Below are 19,444 nucleotides of genomic sequence, written 5' to 3' on the forward strand. Positions count from 1 at the left end.
AAGGTCCACTGTTTTCCAGGTATAGTGCTGAGTGCTCTTCACTGAGTACATCATTTACAATCCTGAGAAGCAGGTACCACGTACCTACAGGTACAGAAGAGGATGCTGAACCACAGAGAAGTTAAGTAGCTGTCTGAGGAACACATAGCTCTTAAGTGGCAGAGATGGAGCTCAAGTCCTTTTGATGCTCCCCAAGATACCTGGCTCAGCCAGGTGGTGGTACATGCCTGTAATCCCAGCGGATCAGGAGACTGAGACAGGAGGATCATGAGTTCAAAACCAGCCTCAGCAACTTAGCAAGGCCCTAAGCAACTCAGTGAGATCCTATCTCTAAACAAAAATACAAAAAAGGGCTGGGGATGTGGCTTAGTGGTTAAGTGCTCCTGGGTTCAATCCCTGGTACAAAAAAAACAAAACAAACAAACAAACAAACAAAAAACCTGGCTCATCCTCTTTGGCCCTTTGGCCCTAGTCCCAGTTTCATCTGGGATCTAATAAGGCACGGGGAAGCAGCTATTCTCCCCAAGGTCTGGCCTATTCCTGAAAGCCCCAATGTTAAGACAGGCTGTTTCCTTGCCCTAGCTCTAGGAAGAAGAGAGGGTGTGTGAGGTCCTTGCAGTCAGTTTTCCACTCCTCCTGCTGATCATGGCAAATGGCTTGTCCTGACCTTCGTAGCCTACCTTCTGCCTTACCCTCAGAAGGGGTCTCCTGGCCACTCTTCTTGCTGCTGCCTCAGCTTCTAAACCTCTCCTCACTTCATACTTTGGACCTTGACCAGATCACTGGCTCCTATCTTGACCACCTCCTCCAACCATGATTCCATCCTGGGCCATGCTGTTTTGTGGTGGCTCCAAACAACAGATGCCACGTCTTAAGCCTTTCTTCTGGCAGTTCTGTCTCAGGGCGCAGCCCACAGTGGGCCACTGGGGAGCTGTAGCAATAGGACATCAGCTGGGGGTTCATCAGACCTGAGTTTGAGTCTCTGCCCTAAAATAAACCAAGCAATGCTTGCACACATCATTCATCTTCTGAGCCTCTGCTTCTTCTAAAAATGGAGATAATAATGGTGCTTATTTCATAACATTATTACGACATTACTCACAAAGCTTTCTCCTGAGCCATAGTAGTCCTTATCTCTCTTCCCTACCACCTTCCTGGTGCATCAGACCATGCCGGAAGACAGGGAAGTGAGCTTCCTATCCATTGCTTCCAAAAGCCCATTCCCTTGGGGCTAAGATAAAACTCCAAGAAAAGAAAAAATAAATAACATTAGACTAGGATGCTGAGAGCAAGGGTGTGATGTACAATTGTCCAAAGTTGATGAGAAGAATGAACCAAGGCCATGCCAAGGACTGGCTAGAAGCACCAGGAAGCTAGTAACTAGATCCCTCCAACCAGCAAGTTACCTCTCCCTCTCTGGCCTCATCAGAAAATATGCATGATAACCCAGGGTTATCATTATTCATTAAACAAATACTAACATTTACTATTACTAACTACTCTAATAGCTGCCAGGGATAAAAAGTCAAATGAGATGTTCTCTGTCCTCAAAGAGGTTGCGAACTACAGGAGAGGAAAACAAGTAAATAAGAGTGTAGAATGCTGCATGATATGCACCTGCTGGAGGTAAAAATGGGGCTGCAAGGAGCTTAAGGAGAGAGCAGGGCCACCTCACCTCTACTGAGAGTCTGGACATGCTTCTCGGGCATTTAACCACTTCATACATATTTATTGGCCACCTTCCTGTGCCAGACATCCAGAAAAGAAGTTCCTGGCACTCAGAAAGGATGATCTTGACGTGAATTTCAAAGGATTGGCAACATGACCAGAGTAAGGGGATTGTAGCAAGTGTAAAAGCAAAGGGGAACCCATTGGCATTGGAGCTTTTGTTGAATCACAGTGTGACCTGATTAAATCCAAGGACTCCACCAGCCACGCATGGAGTCACAGTCAAAGGAAATACAAATCACTCTCTTTAATCGAATTTTCTGCCTCGGGTTTTCTTAACAGGGCCTTCTGAGGGGCTTTGCACAGCTAACTACACAGAAAGCATGCCAAAAGTCTCTCTAAATATCTTCCTCTCCCCCACATCCCATGATGTCTTTAAAAACCTTCTCTACTCGCTCTGTATCTGGTTCCCTCATTACGATACTCTTCTATTCCTAACCCCTTTCCCATTAGTGCCTATCAGGCTGGCAGATACTTCAGACATGTGGGAATCATGCAGCATCCTCGTTTCCTCGGGCTGTCAGAACAAAGTACTACCAATTGGGGGCTTAAAACAACAGAAATCACATTGTCTCACAGATCTGGAGACTAGAAGTTCAAATCAAGGTGCAGCTGTGCTTTCTATAAAGACTCAGAGGAAGTCTGCTTCCTTGCCTCTGCTGGTTTCAGGTGGCTGCTGGTGATCCTTGGCATTCCTCACCTTCTGGATGCATCATGCCCACCTCTACCTCCCTCCTAACATTCTCCTGTGTGTCTCTTCTCCTCTTAAAAGGACACTAGTCATGGCAGACTAAGGGCACAACCTACTGCAGTATGACCCCACTTTAACTCAGCTGATTATATTCTGCAACCCTCTTTGCAGATGAGGTCCCATTCTGAAGCAATAGAGGGTAGAACTTCAATGTGTCTTTTGGAGGGACATGATTCAACCCACAATAGTTTCACATCTCAGATCTGAGCCCCAGGGTCTGTGCAGCTCTACAGGGAAGCCATAACCACATTTTTCTTTCTATCAGTTCTGATGAGCTTCATTAACCATGAAATCTCTGGAAATCTCCGGGAGCAATTTAGAGTGCATTGAAGTCCAGATTTTTTAATCTTTAACTATGCAGCACTCCTCCTCCTTAGCTTCAAGATTTCACTAAAGAGTGATAACCCTCCAGTACACAATTTTCCATAGAAGTTTTTCCAGTCTGATTGTGAAAGAACCCTTCTCTCCTCACTGCCATGTGGCTGTGTAATTTGTACTAGATATAATCCATCCAGGTATGTACTCATTCTGGCAATGTTGGTCAGTTCTCGTGGAAAGTGGAGTGTAGACCATATGACCTCTTCTTTAGACCTCAGCAAACCTCTCATCATCCCTCTGTTCTTTCTGTGGAATTTTCACTTGTTCCATTCTACAAGTATTTATTGAGGGTCCACTATGTGTCAGGCACTGTTCCAGGCAATTAAAGTACAGTAGTGAACTAAACAGACTAAAAGTCTTCCCCAAACATGACTCAGAGTTCATTCTGGAATAATATTTCTTGTAAATTTCTCAATGTTCTAGTAGAAACTAACTCATGACAATTATTCTAAAGCCCACAAGATCACAAGTCCCATAGTAGAAGCCTAGACCCAGCAGTTATGGTCTCAGACAGTGGAGCAGGTGGTAGCCTCAAACTAACACAAGCAGATCTGACATTGACCCTCTCATGATCCAAACAGACCCTCGATTTCTTAAGACACTAAATACTGTCAAGGTTAGATAAAAATCTAATTTTCATTTGCAACTTCTTGTGGGCTGTATGAGGAAAGGTTGTGCTTCTATTACAAAAGAGTCAATGACAATTCATGGCTTAAAAAATACAGAAGCACTTTTTTTTTTCTCGAGTTGTAGTTTCAGGCTGATGATGGTGGGTATGCTCTGAAGGGTCATTTAGGAACCTGGACTAACAGCAGTTCTGACATTTTCAACTCCACACTCCCAAAGTTGTTCCAGTTGTTGTCAAGGAGAGAAAGCATAGAAGTCCATGCCAGGAATTCCTGTTAAGTGAATGAGGTAGAAGAAACATGTACCTTCCACTCACATGTCATTATCAAGGACCACATGCAGCTACAGAGTCACCTGGGAAATGTGCTATATACTATGGAAGAAGGGATGGATGAACTTATGTGAATAGTAAGCCTTTCCTCTAGATTTTCCTAAAAGGGTTTTATACAGCACATGCCATAAATTACTGTCTGTCTAGACATCCACAGGCCTGCTCCTTCCCATGCACCCTCACTTCCTGATTTACCTTCCCCTCCCCACAACACACACACCATCAGACTCCTTCTCTGTTAGAAGGGACACCAGGCTTGCTGGCCATGCTGGGCCACTCTGGGACAGCTGAAAGACCTGGAATTTTCATCCAGCCCCATCCTGCCTCACTTCTAGCAGAGGAAAGTAGACAAGAGTTCCCTGGGATATGTGGTTCTCCCCCACACTGTTCTATTTCCAAAACATTCTAGGGAGGCATTGCTAATGAATAAAATTCTCCACTTCATTATACAAATAATTCAGGATGGCTGGGGCAAAGGGTGTGTGTTGGGGATTAGCAGGAGATTAGAGCAGACAGGTAGGCTAGGGCTTAGAAACCTGCCAATAGAGCTTTACCCAAAGGGCAAGAGGAAGCCAGCAAGTGCTTCTGGCAAGACAGAAACCTGGTTGGAGCTGGTGTTGTAGAAAGCCACTCAGGTTCTCAGAGAAGGAATGGAAAAGTGGGGATGAGAATAAAGGAGAGGCCAGAAGGTGGCACAGTAATTCTCTCTGGGCCTCAGTCTTCTTGTCTATAAAATAGGGATGATATTAGCTCCTACATAATAAGGTACCTAGTGAGCCCTCAGTAAGCATCAGCTGTCATTATTAATCCAAGGAGAGAAGGTGAGCCCCACACTAAGGCAGCTGTAGTAGAAAGAGAAGAATCCAGATTCAGGAAATATATATTATTTTTAAAATAAGAAACTTGAGAGTCAGACAATTGTGGGGTTGGGAGAGAGGAGGTGGAGTTGAGAGAGGGTTACCATCATCATCTCCCTTATATGTGAAATCTAAAGAAAGTTGAATTCCTAGCCAGATTTGGTGGTGCATTCTTATAACTCCATCTACTTGGGAGGCTGAAGCAGGAGGATAGCAAGTTTGAGGCCAGCTAGGCAAATTAGTAAGACCCTGTCTCAAAAAGAAAGAAAAAAAAATTAAAAGGACTAGGGATGTAGTTCAATCCCAGTATTTAAAAAAAAAAGAAAAAGAAAGTTAAATTGCTAGAAGTGAGACTAGAGTGATGGTGGTCAAAGGTCTTGGGGGAGGTGGAGGGAGTGAGTAGGTGGGGTTATTGGTCGAGAGATACAGACAGCACCAAGTTTCAGCTAGACAGAGAATAGGTTTTAAGATCTATTGCACAGCAGGGTGACAACAGCCAATAATAACACTCTGTATAGTTCAAAATAACTAAGATGAAATTTCAAATATATCATCACACACACAAAAAAAAAGTCAACTGGGCTGGGGATGTAGCTCAGTTGTTAAAGAGTTCTTGCCTCACATGCACAAGTCCCTGGGTTCAATCCTCAGCACCTCCACCAAAAAACAATGTCAAGTAAGTGAGGTGATAGTATGTTCCTCTTCTTGATTTAATCTCTCCACATATATCAAAACATCACATGGTTCTCCATAAATGTAATACAATTATAACTCATTGATTTAAAATAATATAAATTTTTAAATAAATATTTTAAAAAGGGAAAGTTGCCAGTCACTGAGATTGGAACTTCCCAAAGGGTGAGGTGACAAGTCCCCCCGAGTCTGAGATGTGGGTATGACATGGTCCTGGGGTGTTTTCAAGTAGGCAGCAGAATCTCCTGGTCTGGAGGCCGGAAGAGAGGTTGGGCTGCAAAGACGGATTTGGGATCTTCTGTGTAAATAAAAATGGAAGCCATTGGAACAGAGAGCATATGTGGGGAAAGCGGACAGAGAAGAGGATCCAGGAGGTGCCCTGGGAGACCTGTAAGGGCTGGGAGGAGAAAAAGGTTCTGGGGAGGGAAAGGAGGACTGGTGAAGAGCAGGGGGGTAGGGGGCGGAGGGAGAGGTCAGCAGTGCCCATGGTGCCGGAGGCCAAGCCAGTTCAAGATACAGAAGATCCCATTTTGTTAGTGAAAAGGGAATCACAGGGGCTTTGGGGAGTGCAGCTTCAGGGGCTGGTGGGGACAGAATTGAGAACCAAGTAGAGATAAGAACAGGGAGATGCAAGGGAGAAGAGAAATAAAGTGGATGTGGAAAGGAAAGAGGCTTTAAATTGCAGAGATTTGAAGACACATGAATGTTGGGGAGGAGTCAGGAGACAGGGAGACTGAGGAAGGGGGATGGAGGGAAGTGGTGAGGCTATGGCACACGACCTACGGAGGAGAGAGGGTGAGGCCAAGGGTCCAGGCAGTGGGACTGGCCTTGGGTGTCAGTGGGGAGGGGAAGAGGCAAATAGTCACAGGGACATGGGCAAGCTTGGAGGGAAGGAGGAAGGAGGCTGGGACAGATCTGGATGGAGCAGCTGAGAAGACTCTAAGCCATGTGACACGCCACACATGCTTGAGAGATGTTGTCATGACACAATCATGGATCAGGGACCCACAAGCCCAGCAGACCCAATAAGCTGCCCGGCCAGGTGGAAAGAGGAATTGGTGCTTGAAAGGTAGGAGCCAGGTTCAGGGAAGTCAAGCCACGGTGGTGGGAGCGGGAGCATGGGTCAGAGGCAGGTCTGCGCTGAGCTAGCCTGGCCCTGCCTCGTTCCTGTGCAGTGGAACCTGGTGTGCAGCTCCGGGAAACTGAAGGAGATGGCCCAGTCTATCTTCATGGCAGGCATCCTGATTGGAGGGCTTGTGCTTGGAGAACTGTCTGACAGGTGAGAGCTGGGCACAGCCCACGGTGGGGGTGGGGGGAGCAGCCTCTCCCCACTCTGTTCGGCCCATGCCCTCTCAAAGAGGAAAAGATCTGGGAGAGATAGGAGAGATGGGCCTCTCTGGGGGGCCTTGGGCAAGTTCCATTCCTTTCTAGGCCACAGCCTCCTGTCTGCCCCAGAGCCTTACAACTTAAGTCTTGGGGCCTCCCCACACCCAGAGGCCTCCAAGTTTCTGGACACATTATCATGATTGCACAAAGGCAGTACAGATGGACTGCTTAGAGATAAGTGGTCTTTTGACCCCTGCTCAGTCAGCTAAGTTAGGGTTGGAGGAGATAACTCATTAACTCAACACCTTAACCTCAAACTTGTTGAAAAACAGCAATTACAGCAAGGATTTGTCTAGGGAAGGAGTTATGTGTTCTACCTGGTCCTTGAGCCGCAGTGGGGAGGCAAAGGAGGGGTCCAGCCCTTTGCCCCAAAGCCTGCAGAGTCACTCATCTTGGCAGGCACACGGTGGCTAACCTGGCCCTTCCTCTCCTTTGAGCTGCAGGTTTGGCCGGAAGCCGATCCTGACGTGCAGCTACCTACTGCTGGCAGCCAGCGGCTCAGGCACAGCCTTCAGCCCCACCCTCCCCTTCTACATAGTCTTCCGCTTCCTGACGGGCTTCAGCATCTCAGGCATTGTCCTGAGCACGGTCATCTTGAGTGAGCCACAGGGGGCCATGGAACTGGGTTTGGGGGTGGGGGTCACCAGCCAAAAGCTGAGAAAGCAGGTCTGAGCCTGGTTCAACCAGAGGACTCCCTGGGATCTTGGTCAAGGTGCTGCCCCTCTCAGGCCCGCAGAGGCCCGCTCTGAACATAACTGCCCTAAGGCATAATAATGGCAGCTATCCATCTGAGGACTTACCCTGAGACTGGCACTCCACTAGGTACAGTCACGTTTCGCCCATGGGCAGGAGTGAGTGATGCTGTTATTTATATTATAAAGATGAAGAAACTGAGGCAAAACAAGGGAAGCCACCTGTCCCTGGAAAGGCAGTGGTCAAGAGAGTGACCCAGAGGGGCTGGAGATGTAGCCCAGTGACTGAACACCTGCCCACCTCAGGCAAGGCCCTGGATTCACTTCCCAGCACTGCAAAAAAATTAAAAAATAAAAATAAAAAAGAGTGCGAACTGGGAGTAGACAGACCATGGTTTGAGTCTGACCTCTTTGGACCTCAGGTGCAGCATTTGCAAAGTAGGGATGGTGAATCCTTAGGATCAGGAGCAGGTCAAATAGCTGTTGGAAAGTAGGAGCCGGTGCCCCTTCACAGGGAGGTGCCTGGACCCTAACAGGAGCTAATCTGATCCCTGGACTCTTTCCACAGACGTGGAATGGGTGCCCACCTGGATGCGGGCCATCTCGTCGACAGCATTTGGGTACTGCTACACCACTGGCCAGTTCATTCTGTCCGGCCTGGCCTATGCCATCCCCCAGTGGCGCTGGCTACAGTTAACAGTGTCTGTTCCCTACTTCATCTTCTCCCTGTTGTCCTGGTATGTGGTCCTCTCCTTTTCTCCTCCCTCCTCAGCTTAACCTGGCTCAACTCTGTCTATCCCTAGCACCCCAGTCCTAGAGGCAAGGAAGAGCACCGAGGGTGGGGTAGTTCCTAAGCAAGGCATGCTGCAGGAAGGAGCATGGGAGGGCTCTTGGGGCGGCCTGCAGATGAAGAAGGGGGTGAGTTGAGATGGATGGGATGGAGCCAAGCTCTGAAGAGCACAGAAGTCCAGGGAGGCTTCAACTTCATGTGGAGGGAGACAGAAAGATTTCTGTGGGGCTTTCAAGCCTAGCCAATGTTCTGTTTGTGAAAGAATGGTCCCACGTGGGTGGGGACAAGCAACAGAAAGGAAGGAACTATGCAGGCAGGAGGATTCTGGGGAATAAATATGAGAAACACTTTGAAGGAAGAATCTGCAGGATTTGGGATGTTCCGGATTTGAAGTACAAAGAGTAGGAATGTCCAAAGAGAAACTCTGGCCTGGGGACAGAAGTGTGTGGGTACAAGACACAGAGTGATCAGAGAGCTCATTATCAGCATATAGAACCTAAGCCCACACTGAGAGACAAGAAATGAGCCTCTATAGCTCACTGTTGAAGCCAACGTACTGAAAATCACAAATGAGCCCAGGAAAAGTTATGAAATCTTGCAGCAGTTTTTTTTTTTTGAACATTTATCACATATAAGGCCCTATTCAACACAGACATCAGCCTACATTGTCTCTGTTTTTCATGGCATCTCCCAAGGTTACTTGGAAAGGTGAAGAATTGAGATAGAATCTCAACTTGGAAATAAATGTAGCCCTTCGAGGGTTGAGATCTGGGGATGACAGAGCAAGAGAGATGGTCAGAGAGCCCAGGGGGGAGCCCAGAGGCACATCCACAACCTCAGATGGGAACAGAGTAGGAGTAGTCAAGGTTAGGAAAGAAAATAGGAGCAGGTGTCAGCAGAGAACAGTCAAGGGCTCAAGCCACTTCACTGTGTGACTTGGGGCAAGTTTTCCTACTCTGAACCTCAAAATTTCTTAGATAAAATAGGAATACTGTTAGCCAGAGTTTTGTGATTCTGGTCCACAGGAAGCCTCACTAATTGGAAGCCATTGCCGCCATTATTCTCAGGGAGAGAAGAAGAGTTCAGGTCCTGCCATGGCCTGTGGGTTCTTGATAACCTTGGGGACAGCAGACTCAGAAGATTGCCAGAGCAGAAACCAAAACCACAAGACCATGAAGGTAGATAGCAATAGGCCCAGGAAGCCACCACCATCAGCTGAAACCAGGAGACCAATATCAATTTCCAAGGACCTCACCAGAGCTAGGCTCTGAGAACCTTTGGAGGTCACAGCTGGAGCTCACCGTACTTTGGACCAGCCTTTTCCAAACACCACTCCTTTCTCCCCTTACCTTGTCCTCCATTTCTCTTCACCTAGTCCCTCAGGTGACTGCTCAGCATAAGTCAACCCCAAAAGCCCAGACTGGGACACAGTTGAGTAGCACGCACACACACACCCTGCACACTATACACATACACACACACACACACATATTGTTGGTCCTTTGCAGAGACAAAGAATCCTCCAGCCCATTCCCTAGGCCACAGCCCTCACCTTGGCCTAAAATCTCCTTCCCAAGCTTCCCCGAGACTGCAACCCTGACCTTTCTGCAATAAAGAGATAGAAAATTCAGCCCAAGGAAAGCTGGAGAGGTGCACGTGCAGGACCCTCCATGTGTCCAGCCTTGAACATGCCATCCCCTCCCCAGGCTCCACCTGCCCTAGCCTAGGGCCTGGGGCTCTCAGCCAAGGAAGACACCCAACAACAACAAGACACTCAGGTGGGGGGCAGAGGAAAGTGTCTTCCAGAAGGGAAAGAAGAGAATACTGGAATTTGTGCTGGCTACAGGCAGCCCAGGTGCAAAGTTGGGCCAAGTTTAAATTCCATGGAATTTGCCATCAGGCAGCTCAGGTTTCTAGACTTCCTACCCTTTGGCCCTGGCTGCTGATGTTCTTCCAGCCTCTCACTCTGAGTGGGAGGAGCAACTGTGACTTGACTCTGGCCCCCAGGTGGATACCAGAGTCTATACGCTGGATGGTCCTAAATGGAAGGTTCTCCAAGGCGCTGAAGACACTCCAACACGTGGCTGCCTTCAATGGCAAGAAGGAGGAGGGGGAAAAGCTCAGCTTGGAGGTAGGGGCAGAGAGAGATTTTAGTCAGGGGCAGGACCCTGTGCTCTGCTCTAGGGCTGCCCTCCACTCACTTCTGTTTCCTACGGTCACAGCCCACATCCCATCTTATCCCCTAAATTAATTCTTCTAGTGGGACCAGGTTTGTGCCTCTCTCTCTTCCTTTCTTCTGCCCACCAGCTAGTCCACTAATAGCACCCCTGCCTCTCCTCTGTCCCAAGGAGCTGAAGTTCAACCTGCAGAAGGACATCTCCTTGGCCAAGATCAAGTATGGCACAACTGACCTGTTTCGGATACCCATCCTACGCCATATGACCCTCTGTCTTTCCCTGGCCTGGTAACGTACCATCGCTCTCTCCCATACTTGCCAAGGCAGGGGTGATGAATAGGCCTCCAGCAGTCTCACATAAGGGCAATACCTAGGGCACCTCATGCAAAAGAGGTCAAGGGGCTACCTCCCCTGAGCACCACAGTCCAGACTCAGTCCCAAATATCTGCTGCTTCCCTGCCCCACAGCCACATTCAACCAACAGGGTGTGCTTCCCTCTAAGGTCACACAAACGGCCTCCACCCGCAGGGTAAATGCACTAGTACATCCCAGCAATGGCTGTTTCCCCAAGACTGACTCTGGCATTGCCACCCTCTGGCCCAGTTCTGCCCTCTGGAACCCCACAGAGCAAGGATGGCCCTCTGGACTTCAGACTTGCAGACAGAAATTATGTGTCTCCCAAGTTTTCTCTTCTGTCTGACATTTACAACTTCCTCAAAACCCTTTCTGTGACCTGGTTGTGAGACCACTCTCAATCCTGACCATCTCCATATGAATAGATGAATAGTAATGAACTCGTCCAACACCCTGCAGAAAGGATTCCACAGTTCCAAGAGGGGAAGGAGAAGCACTTGACCCTGTGCATAGCTCGACTTTTACCTCCTCAATCCAGATGTTCAACTGCTTCCTACCAAGAAATATTATTTATTGCCTCCTTTGGTCTCTGAGAGTCCCTCCAGTCCCAATATTCTCTAGAGAATAATAAGGGCACCTGTGCCATGACACCCTCAATCATGCCCATGTCAGACATGCCAATCAATCCCAGCACGTTTGCACTGAATGTAGACGCAATCTCAGAAACCTCAAAATTGCCTCAAGTACTCCCCACCCATCAGTTGCAAATGGTACAAGAAATGAAACTCTTCACCATTCTGGTGACCCAGTGATCAGTATGGGAAGAGGCCTCAGCCTGGCTGCAGATGTTAACCAATCCCTCTCTGTCCCTCAGGTTTTCCACTGGTTTTGCCTACTACAGCTTGGCTATGGGGGTGGAAGAATTTGGTGTCAATCTCTACATCCTCCAGATCATCTTTGGCGGGGTCGACATTCCAGCCAAGTTCATCACCATCCTTTCCATAAGTTATCTGGGCCGGCACATCACTCAGGCCTTTGTGCTGCTCCTGGCAGGAGGGGCTATCTTGGCTCTCATCTTTGTGCCTTCAGGTAAGAGGCTGGGGCTACCCCAGAACCTTCTGGAAGAAGATGCCACAGGCTAGAAAGTGGGTGACCAAGACTCCAACTCTGTTGGCTCTGCCTCTTATTCACCATGTTGCCTTGAGGTCAGGTCTCTCTTCTAGAAAATAATTCAGTTGGGCTAAATGATATCAAATCTCTTTTCCAGATGTCACTAGGACTGGGCAAAATATGGTAGAGTCTGAATAGTGTGAGGAATTGCTTAGGAACAGAGCACGTCCTGGGCTCATCACTGCAGAGAATGATCTGAAATGGGGAAACAAGAGTCAATCCATGAAAAACACCCCAGTATAAACTTGGAAAAACCACTTTTATTGTATTTATGTTTACTGATGCATGTACATCCTTCCAAAAGAACTTGAGGTATTTTAGAACAAGAACAAGTTTAAGTGGGAATAGGAATTGGGGAGAGGGGAAAACACAAACACAGCAGGACATGTGTCAATCACGCAAAGCATTAGGAATAACAGAGGGGCTACTACCTTTAAGTTGGGGTCTGCTTACTGGCCGCCAAAGCAAAAGAGGAGGCAAAGTCTGCTAAAGAATAAGAATACTTGAGTCCTCCTTAACTCCAAGGCCCTCCACATTTTCTTCCCTCTGCAGACATGCAGATCCTGAGGACAGCGCTGGCTGTGTTTGGAAAGGGATGCCTGTCTGGCTCCTTCAGCTGCCTCTTCCTCTACACGAGTGAACTCTACCCCACAGTTGTCCGGTAGGTGCTGGATTTGGGAAAGGCCCAGCCAAAGGATACAGGGCCAGATGGGAGTGTGGCATCCTCCTACCCCCAAACCCAGGTGTCCCAAGGCCATCCTTTAAGAACCCCACGCACAGGCTGCCAACCCTGCTCTAAACCCCCCCCCCAGGCAAACAGGTATGGGCATTAATAACCTGTGGGCCCGCGTGGGAAGCATGCTAGCCCCACTGGTGAAAATCACGGGTGAGGTGAAGCCCTTCATCCCCAATGTCATCTACGGGACCATGGCCATACTGGGAGGCAGTGCTGCCTTCTTCCTGCCTGAGACTCTCAATCGGCCCCTGCCAGAGACCATCGAAGATGTGCAAAACTGGTGAGTTCTCCGCCTCTGGCCCCCACCAGGGCTCCTCCTGGGGAAAACAGATCAGGGCTCAAGTCTTTTCCTGAACTTTCTGTCTCTAGGCGCCATCAAGGAAAGGCGAGAAAGCAGGAGCCAGAAGCAGAAAAGGCATCCCAGAGGATCCCTCTGAAGCCTTGTGAATCAGGCCAGGACCCCAGCTGAGGACAGGGGACCCCCCTTTCCCAGTCCTCCAGAGACTGATCCCAGCCAGGATCCTGCCTGCCTCTGGGCTCCATGGGTACCCTGGAGGTTGGGGGGAGGGCCAGGACGGGTCCATGCTCCCAGGAAAAAGCCCTCGGAGAAGCCAGTGAAGGCATCTCCACCACCACCTCCTTCACAGAGTCCCCATCCCATCCCTGGCCAGTCCCAAGTCCAGGCCACACCCCTGCACTCATCCTCCCTGCCATTCTTCTGTCTATCCTTTTTCTACTGTGTCCCAGCCTTCCCCTGGTGTCCCAGCCTTGCTCTCCTGAGATCCCCTGAATCAGTCCTAATAGTTTCTCCTTCTTGTCCCCAATTCTTTTATTCAATGGGAAATTTCAATAAACAGCAGTAAAGAATTTAAACCATGCTGCTCAGAAATGGAGGTAAGGAAGGAGACCCGTACCATGTGAATATGAGAGCACACACATCTGTCCATCTGTGCATGAATGTACATACAGATATGGACACCTGGTTATATGCAAGTTGGGTAGATGTGAACATGTGCATATGTCCTAGTCTGTGCTGTTATGACAGACTGCCAGAGGCTGGGTACTTTATAACAATATAAGTTTATTGTTTATAGTTCTGAAGGCTGGGAAATCCAAGATCGATGCACCAATATTCAATGTCTAGTGAGGCCCTTCTTGCTTCTTCCCCATGTGTCAGAATAATGCAAGGGCAGAAATCCAAATCTGGGAACAGAGCTATGTCTGTCAGCTTTCCGTCACTATGAGCAAATACTTGAGATGAAAGCTTAAAAGGAAGAAAAATTTATTTTGGCTCATAGTTCAGAGGTTTCAGTCCATAGTCACTTGGCCCCCTTGCTTTGGGGCCAAGGCAGAACATCACGGCTGGAAACACGTGGTGGAACACAGCTCACCTCATGGACACCAGGAAGCAGAGAGAGAGGAAGGGGACTCAGGGGCACACCCCCCAACCCAACTTCTTTCTACTAGGCTCCACCTCCTAAAAGTGCCGCCACCTACCAATAGTGCCATTTGCTACATCCAAGCCTTCAGCACATGAGTCCTTGGGGGACATTTACCATCTAAACCATAACAGGATTCCTATGACTTCATCACTTCCCAAAATGTCCTGCCTCTTAATACCACCACAACAGGGATGAAGTTTCAACATGAGTTTGGGGGACATTCAGACCGTATCAGCATGATTGTGCAAGTGCTTTGAGGTATGTGCCCATCTGACCTGTGCTTGGAAACAGTGTGTGTCTCTACATGTTCCTCGCACACGTGGGAACAGATGATCAAACAAGCCCAGAGTGGCTGCAAACAGAAGCTGGGGCCCTTACAGTCTTGACTCTCCTCCCCTGTGTGTCTCAATATCTGATCCATGACCCAACCACAGGCCCAGTGCTATCAGTTTTATCTCCTATTTAACTGAGACCGCCGCAGCCGTGGCAGAATGCTGTCTATTTCTGCCGCACTGTTCCCTGGTTCTCTCTAGTCACAGCAAAAGGCCTCAGGCTTCTTCCACCTTAACAAAATCCAAAAGCCTCCCTGGAAGCCAGAACTCCTTCCAGGGGCCACACTGTCTCTTTCTTCTCTCTAAAGCCACACCTCATAAGGGAGAGGCTGGGTACTTTGTAACAATATAAGTTATACATTGCCTCCTCCACATCTCCTTTCTAACTACATTCACCTCCCCATACACTCCAGCTCCCACCCCCTTCTTCTCTGACACTGCTTTCATTAGGGACACTCATCATCTCCCTGTGCTGCATCCACACCTCACTGCGTGTTCACAGCTCCCTCCCATGAACTGGCTGCTCCTTCTTATGCTCTTCAAAGTTTCTGATAAATGAGAGTCACTTGGTCACTTTGTCTGTCCTGCCCCTACTCCTTCTTCAGAGGTCTGCTAGTCAAACAGTTTCATGACCTTCTACTTCTTGTTGTGACTAACTAGACCAGAAGGCACTCTAGATCCAAATCTCATTGATCACATGCTCCCTCTTGGTCTGAGATCTGAAGTAGAATGTATTAGTCTGTTTCCTGTTGCTGCAACAAAATTCCCAAGGCTGGATACTTCATAAAGAAAAGAGCCCTATTTATCTCACAGCTATGAAAGCTGAAAGTCTCAGATGAGGTAGCCAAATCCATTTAGCCTCTGGTAAGGACCCCAAGGCAGATGACAACACAATAGTGGGAACACATGTAGATGAGATCTCTTGATAAGACAGAAAACCAGAGATTCAGGGGCCAGAGTTGTTGTTTTTATAAAAACCAGCTTCTGTAGGAACTGGGGTCCTGTAAAAACTATATTAATTCCTTTGGAAGGCAACACCCCAGTGACCACCAGTCTCTTAAAGGTTTCATCACCTCCAAACACCAGTAAGGACCAGTCTTCCAACACATGCAACTTTGGGGGAAAAAATCACATCCAAACCATAGCAGAGGGTTCCATCCATCTCTTGGTGCTCGCTTTGGGAAGGCAGGTTAGCATAAATTTGGGCTGGCTCAGAGCACATAAAGACAGTAGCAAAAAGAGCAGAACAGAGATGCACAGAGAAAAAGAGGCTCCATGGACCCAGACATTAAAAAAAAAATGACAAGACTATTTATAATGGTTTTTACTGAATTCCAAATCCCTGTTCCCTATCAGCCCTGGATGCACTATCTTTCACTGATTTCTGTTAAGAAGCCTTGAATTCTCCAAATAAATTTCTCTTCTTGTTTAAGCTGAAGGAGTTTTGTTCCTCATTACTAAACAATTCCAAAAGCAGCAATTCTTCCTCTATCATTTCTTAAGCACTGACGTCTCTCAGAAATCTTTCCCCAGGACTTCTGCCTCTCACATTCCAATGGAAATATAATATGAGCCATCTGTATAAATTTTCATTGAAATTTCCTAGCAGCCATTTTTTAAAAATGAAAAGAAAAAGATGAAAATCATTTTAATACTATACTAAATATGAAAAATACATTTTACTCAGCCTAACACACCTAAACATTACCACTGCAACATCAATCAATATAAAAGTTATTAATGAAATAGTTTGTAGTTTTAAGTTCATACTAAGCCTTCAAAATCTGGTATGTATTTTACACCAATAGCATAGCTTGATTTGGACCAGCCCAATTCAAGCACTCAGTAGTGGCTCTTGACTACCATAATGGACAACTTCAACATACTCCAGAGATTGATTGTCAACCACAGAGCTAATGACTACTCTCAAATCTGTATTTAGATATTTGAAAGAGAGCCTAATAAATGCAAAAAAGATTGTATTGCATCCCTGCCTCAATCTTTTGGTGACTTCCTATTGGGATGAAGTTTAAACTCTCTTACAAGGCTCATCAGGATCAGACCCAACCCTCCTCAACAACTTCAGTTTTTAACACCCTCTACCTTGCACCCTAAAAGTCAATCTCATCCAATTTCTTTGGTCTAGGGTCTGAAAAATAGAGTTTATTAGTTTATTAGTCTGTTTTCTGTTGCTGTAACAAAATTCCCGAGTCCACCAGCAGTGGACTTCTCCCCATCCAACCTCCACTATACTGGGTTAACCCCAAGTCATCCTTAAGGCCTCAGCTTGTATTGCTTGTTCCAAAAAACCTTCTGTGGCTCCCCAGAGCCTGGGTTAGGTGCCCTAGTTATCACACGCTGAATCGTGATTGCAACTGTATCTTAGTGTGCATTTTCCCAGAAGCAGACCACCACAACAAGGATCTGAATGTGATTTGCTTATTTGGCAGGCAATCCAAAGGAGCAGGAAGTAGGGGAGTAAGTCAGGGAAGGGACAGGTGACCAGCCTGTCACGCAGCCACACAGGAAAGGGTGCTTTTCACGATGCTTATTGCACCTAGTCAAGGAGACTAGGACACTTCCTAGTTACATGATCAAGACTTAGAATCAATTGGCTTGCTGGTCAGAATACCCCACCAAATCTTCATTTCTCCTTTTCTCCACCAGTGCTGGTTCCCCTCCAACCTCAGCTCCTCCTCTGCCTCTCCCTCCCCTGTACTACAGCGGGGACTCCAACTGGCTCAGTGAATCCCATGAGGCAGAGTCCTCATGGGTTACTGGTCTCATACTAGACGTCAAATGGCAGTCTTCAGATGGATTTATAATGCCTGCACTGTCTGCCAGCCAGGATAGCCTAGGCACAAGGCGCAAAGCTCAGTTTGGTCAGAATTCCTTGCTCAGAAGGTTGCTGTGGGGTCAGCAGCACGTGGAGTCTGCTGAACTCTTGGGGTCATTTCAAACTTGTGCTTGGGCGGATTTGAGCAAGAGTGCTTTATTTGATCTTCAAATTATTTATTTGAAAAGTCTCACAAAGTAATCAAAATCATATGTAGTTCATACTTTAAATCCACAGAACAGAATAAAGTCATACAAAGTCAATACTTATCCCAGAAAATGAGAGAGAGTGATGGTGGCTAGCATGGTGGGAAGAACAGCAGAGTTGAGCAAGCTGGGTTCTATACAGACAAACTTCTTGCCTGTTCTGGGTTCTGGTCTCCTTATCCACACAGTGAGTTGTTTTTACCTGAATCACACCTTTCAGCTCTGATGGTGTGTGACTCTGTGGCTCTGGAATAATAGGAAATTCCCAGGTTTGATGCTTTCCGACTGAACACAGCCAGAATCTAAGTCCACGTGCCAGTTAGCCCAGGGGAATCCAATTCTAAGTTTTTAGTAATTCAGAAGGTCCCCAAGGGATAATTCCCAGCTCTACAAATCATTTGCTATGGGAGCATTTGCATCAGAAGCTCTCCTTGAACTGGGAGGCTTCTGGGGAATCCCTCTGTTACTCTAATGATCCTGGGAGCTGAGCACAATGATCCAAACCACAATTCAGTCCCTGGAGCCTCCAGCGGAACCTTTTCTGGACTCATCCAGGCTTGGAGCTGGTCAGGGACTGAGAAGGGAGTTCTTCAAGGCAGGGTTAGGCACAGGTTTGGAGAAGGAGGGTGCTTGCAAGGGCCCATCACCCCTGCTGCTCCCAGTACTCCACCTACTCCCCCTCAGGGGTACCAAGTCCTGGCAGGAGATTGGCCCTGCAGCCCCCAAGCTGTTTGTCCAGCTGTCCTCGCATCCCCAGGCCACAGGCTCTTATATACCTTGGCCTGGAGAATGTTGTCAGGCATCTGGACACCCATTGGACCCAGTCCAGAACCAACAGTGGGTGGGAAGGGGAGGCTAGCTGAATCACGTCCCCCTCTGGTTCTCCCCTATTCTCTTCTGTACATGCAAGGACAGATAATCCAAAACCCTTTCTGTGGAGCAGTCTACGCCTCTGGAGCAGCAGTTTAGAACCCAGCTTTGGAGTTAGAAAAGTTTTGAACTAATTTGAGCATTGTGTATCCCAGGGTCTCAATGGACAATGGAACTACACAAAAGTAAACACAGCATCTTGATTTTACACTGCTTCCCATCAACAGCAAGACTTGGAGATTTCTGCCTAGAAGAATTGAGAAAGACCCTCCCCCCAAGACCCTTTGCATCAGCTAATTTGTATAGGGCCTGGACTATCTCTTATTAAACTATGGAACCCTAATATCCCTTTGTGTTTAGACATAGGCCAACATAGCTGATGTAGTATGGTGTAGCGAAAGTCAGAAAGAGAGGAAAAGCCAGAGACCCAAAACAGAAAGACACCATGCAGGGCAAAAAAAGGTCTAGAATGGTAGGCCATGACCAACAATCAAATTAAAACACAGCAGAATTGGGCTTGGTAGCACACGCCTGTAATCCCACCAGCTTGGGAAGCTGAGACAGAAGGATTATGAGTTCAAAGCCTGCCTCAGCCTAAGCAACTCAGTGAGACCCTGTCTCTACATAAAATACAAAATAGGGCTGGGGATGTGGCTCAGTGGTTGAGTGCCCCTGAGTTCAATTCCCAGTACACACACACACACACCAGAGAAGACTACTAGACTGGACCCAGAGAGATCAGGGTCTTGATTTGGCTACCCCAGTGGAGAAAATGGTTGAGTAGACCTGGGCAGGGACAGAACTGCAGTACTGTGGAAGCTACTCTGCTCTACTTAAGCAGAGAAGGAAAGAGAATTTCTATTTCTCTATTACTCACCTTGTAAGACATCTTCTCTACTCAAAAGAGAGTGTAGACATTCTTTTTTTTTTATTTGTTCTAATCAGTTATTCATGACATCAGAATGTTCTTCAACTCATTGTGCACAAATGAAGCACAATTTTTCACTTCTCTGGTTGTACACGAAGTAGGGACACACCATTTGTGCAATCATACATGAACCTAGCTAAGGTAATGATGTCCGTCTCCTT

At 47.4% G+C, this 19,444-nt stretch overlaps 1 protein-coding gene across 4 annotated transcripts in view; it reads left to right on the forward strand.

Annotated features, from left to right (window-relative positions):
- The window catches only part of Slc22a8 (solute carrier family 22 member 8), a 21,494-nt gene extending 7,952 nt beyond the window's left edge, over window positions 1-13,542 (forward strand). For 3 of the 4 annotated variants that reach the window (XM_021730581.3, XM_021730580.3, XM_078045825.1), the window contains exons 3-11: window positions 6,541-6,644; window positions 7,195-7,349; window positions 8,012-8,180; window positions 10,241-10,364; window positions 10,582-10,697; window positions 11,638-11,852; window positions 12,486-12,594; window positions 12,746-12,949; window positions 13,039-13,542. In XM_021730581.3, the coding sequence (XP_021586256.1) occupies window positions 6,541-6,644; window positions 7,195-7,349; window positions 8,012-8,180; window positions 10,241-10,364; window positions 10,582-10,697; window positions 11,638-11,852; window positions 12,486-12,594; window positions 12,746-12,949; window positions 13,039-13,138 (1,296 nt within the window). In that variant the 3' untranslated portion in view covers window positions 13,139-13,542. The remainder of the gene's footprint in view (window positions 1-6,540; window positions 6,645-7,194; window positions 7,350-8,011; window positions 8,181-10,240; window positions 10,365-10,581; window positions 10,698-11,637; window positions 11,853-12,485; window positions 12,595-12,745; window positions 12,950-13,038) is intronic. The other variant, XM_040284202.2, reaches the window with a different exon arrangement.
- Window positions 13,543-19,444: the final 5,902 nt, after the last annotated feature.

Source organism: Ictidomys tridecemlineatus, chromosome 4, assembly GCF_052094955.1.
Source record: "Ictidomys tridecemlineatus isolate mIctTri1 chromosome 4, mIctTri1.hap1, whole genome shotgun sequence".
Taxonomy (NCBI): Eukaryota; Metazoa; Chordata; class Mammalia; order Rodentia; family Sciuridae; genus Ictidomys; species Ictidomys tridecemlineatus.